The following is a 2,521-nucleotide window of genomic DNA, read 5'->3' on the forward strand; positions in this document are numbered from 1 at the left end:
CCGGGTTAGCGGGGCTCGGTGGGTGCTTTGGGTGCCAGTAAATAACCGAAGGAGCAGCAGGCGTTTCATCCTGCCTGCTTCTTGTGAGTTTATTTCAGTGGTGAATACGGGGAGCAGAGCGGGGTCCCGGCTGCCGGTATCCCAGGGCTTTGCTGGTTCCCAGTTTGTAGCTGTTACTGGTGGCACAAGAGCAGCTGCCCCCCCCCACCTGCAGCCTCCTGCTGCTCTGCTCCCAGGGCACAAACCTTCCGAGGCACTTCCAGCCCTTCCTTGCAGGCACATCGCTTGCAGCATCCAGTGTCTGTTGGCTCTTGGTGCCTTGTATTGACCCCTTATCACTAGAAATAAGAACGCGCGTTCCAGCGGGTCGAAGCTGCTGCGAGGGTTGAGTCTTTCACCGATGTGGTTTTGTGCAGGAGAGCCCGTGGTGGCTGGTGGGGACCTTGTACTTCAGGCTGGAGCTGTTTGTTTTGGCAGGGCTGCTCTCCCTGTCCCTGCTGTTGGTTCAGTGGGTGACCCCAAAGCCACGAGCAGAGCCAGGCTGTGCTGAGCTCCTGGTGCTGCTGGGAGACCCTGCTGGAGCCTGGGCTGACAAAGTGGGGATAGTGTTGCATGTAGAAATGTAGGAGCAAAAGGGACCTCCTGGGTTGTCAGACCCATCTTTAACTCATTTGTCTTCCCTTCCTAGGCTCCCTGGGAGACATCTCCAAATCCTTCCTCGACCTCACCGACCCAGACGAGATCAACAGCTACTTCGCCTTCAACGTCACCTCAGCACTGTGCCTCACCTCCACAGCCCTGCAGGCCTTTGGGACACGGCCCGGCTCGAGCAGGACGGTGGTGAACATCTCCTCACTCTGTGCTGTGAAGCCCTTCAAGAACTGGGCCCTGTACTGCAGCGGGAAGGCTTCCCGGGACATGATGTTCCAGGTCTTGGCACTCGAGGAGCCCGATGTCCGTGTGCTCAACTACGCCCCGGGTGAGGAGCTGTTCATTTTCTCCTGGCTTGGTGGGTGGAATATTCCTGCAGCTGAGTTAGGTACAGAGAGGGAAATGAGCCCCAGATTTTGCTTTCTCCTCAAGTGGTGCCTTCTGCTGTTGTGGCTCTTTCCCCAGGTCCTCTGGACACAGACATGCAGCTCTTGGCCCGCACCAAGACTGGAGACCCTGAGATGCGTCAGTTTTTCCAGAGCCTGCAGCAGAGCCAGCAGCTGATAGACTGCAGTGTGTCAGCCCAGAAGCTGGTGAACCTCCTGGAGGAAAACACCTTCCCCTCTGGTGCCCACGTGGATTTCTACGAAATCTGAGCTTCTCTCACTTCTACCCTTGCCTTCATGCTTTGCTTGCTTCTTCTGTCCACCAAGCTGCTTCTTGGGTGCCTCCAGCATCTTGGGTGACCTGGTCTGAGTCCTGAGTGCTGTGCAGCTTTCAAGAGAAGACCTCTGGGTGTCTTACAATACTTTTTATTGCCCTGATTGGGCTGGGGAGCAGTTAGTGCTTCACTGCTCTCTGTAGCTGTGGAGCCCTGCTGGGTACTCACTGGCTGGAGCAGGTGATTCTCAGAATCTGGGGGTGGGTGAGGAGAGGTGGCTTTTCCAGGGAAATGAACATGGAGCTTAAAGCTCTCCTGTGCAGCAGTGTGTTTGAGCCAAAGAGGTACCAAGACACATGAGGTCAGGTCAGAAAGCCACCCCAGAAGGTCTCAATGAAAGGTTAGAGCTGAGTGTCCCCATGTCTGTCCCCATTGCCCCACAGGAGCTGCTTGCTCAGCACCTGAGCAAGTCACCAAAGGGCAAAAGAGCCATTCCCAGGGCTGGAAGTAGTAGCTGTCACCCCAGAGCTCTAACTCTCCACCCCCCACCCCACCAGTGGCTTGTCCAGACTCTCCTGCAGTTCTAGAATCGTCTCTGTCTGGGTTTTGTGCACTAAGATGTGGAGCAAAGCCCATCCCTGTGTTTTTTGCACAAAGGCAATAAATCACCAGGAGAGGAAGCTTTCCATGGAGGAGACAGGAATTTTGGGTGCCTGACTGGGCTCACCAGCCCATCCAACCTGTCTCCAGGTGCAGCATGGGTTAGAGCTCATCTGAGACACAGCCCTGAGTTCATCCCATGCTCCTGTTGTCAGGTTCTGTCCCCAGGGCTGGATCTGGGGTTTCAGCTCCTCCTGTAGGTGTTTAACCTTATTTTTTCATGAAGTTCCAGATGGCAGAGGTCCTTCTAGAAAGTGGCTGATCTGCAGTGTGTGTTGATGGAGGAGTGTCACTTTGAAGCTCAGTGGCATCTCCTGCGTGTCCTGGAAGTGCCCAGTGTCCCTCTGTGCTCAGTGACAGCAGCCTTCCTGCAGTCCTCTCTCTCAACCCTGCATCTCAAATTTAGTCCACTTTGATCTACAGTCATTAAAAGCTTCATGTCTATTCTGGTTCCTCTGCTGCCTCTTTAAAAGTGAATACATTTCTGGGAGGGTGGGAGGACAGGGCTGGGGTTAAGTGCTGTCTTCACACAGCAAGGCACCAGGAATG

The 2,521-nt window shown here is 54.8% G+C and overlaps 1 protein-coding gene across 1 annotated transcript; it reads left to right on the forward strand.

Annotated features, from left to right (window-relative positions):
• Positions 1–688: 688 nt before the first annotated feature.
• On the forward strand, positions 689–1,307 carry SPR (sepiapterin reductase (7,8-dihydrobiopterin:NADP+ oxidoreductase); the record flags this gene model as incomplete). Its single annotated transcript, XM_010001412.1, has 2 exons — positions 689–979; positions 1,117–1,307. Coding segments are annotated over 2 exons (482 nt in total), but the record flags the coding sequence as incomplete, so codon positions are not given.
• Positions 1,308–2,521: the final 1,214 nt, after the last annotated feature.

The sequence above is a fragment of the Chaetura pelagica genome, unplaced genomic scaffold (genome assembly GCF_000747805.2).
Source record: "Chaetura pelagica isolate M959 unplaced genomic scaffold, ChaPel_1.0 scaffold427, whole genome shotgun sequence".
NCBI lineage: Eukaryota > Metazoa > Chordata > Aves > Apodiformes > Apodidae > Chaetura > Chaetura pelagica.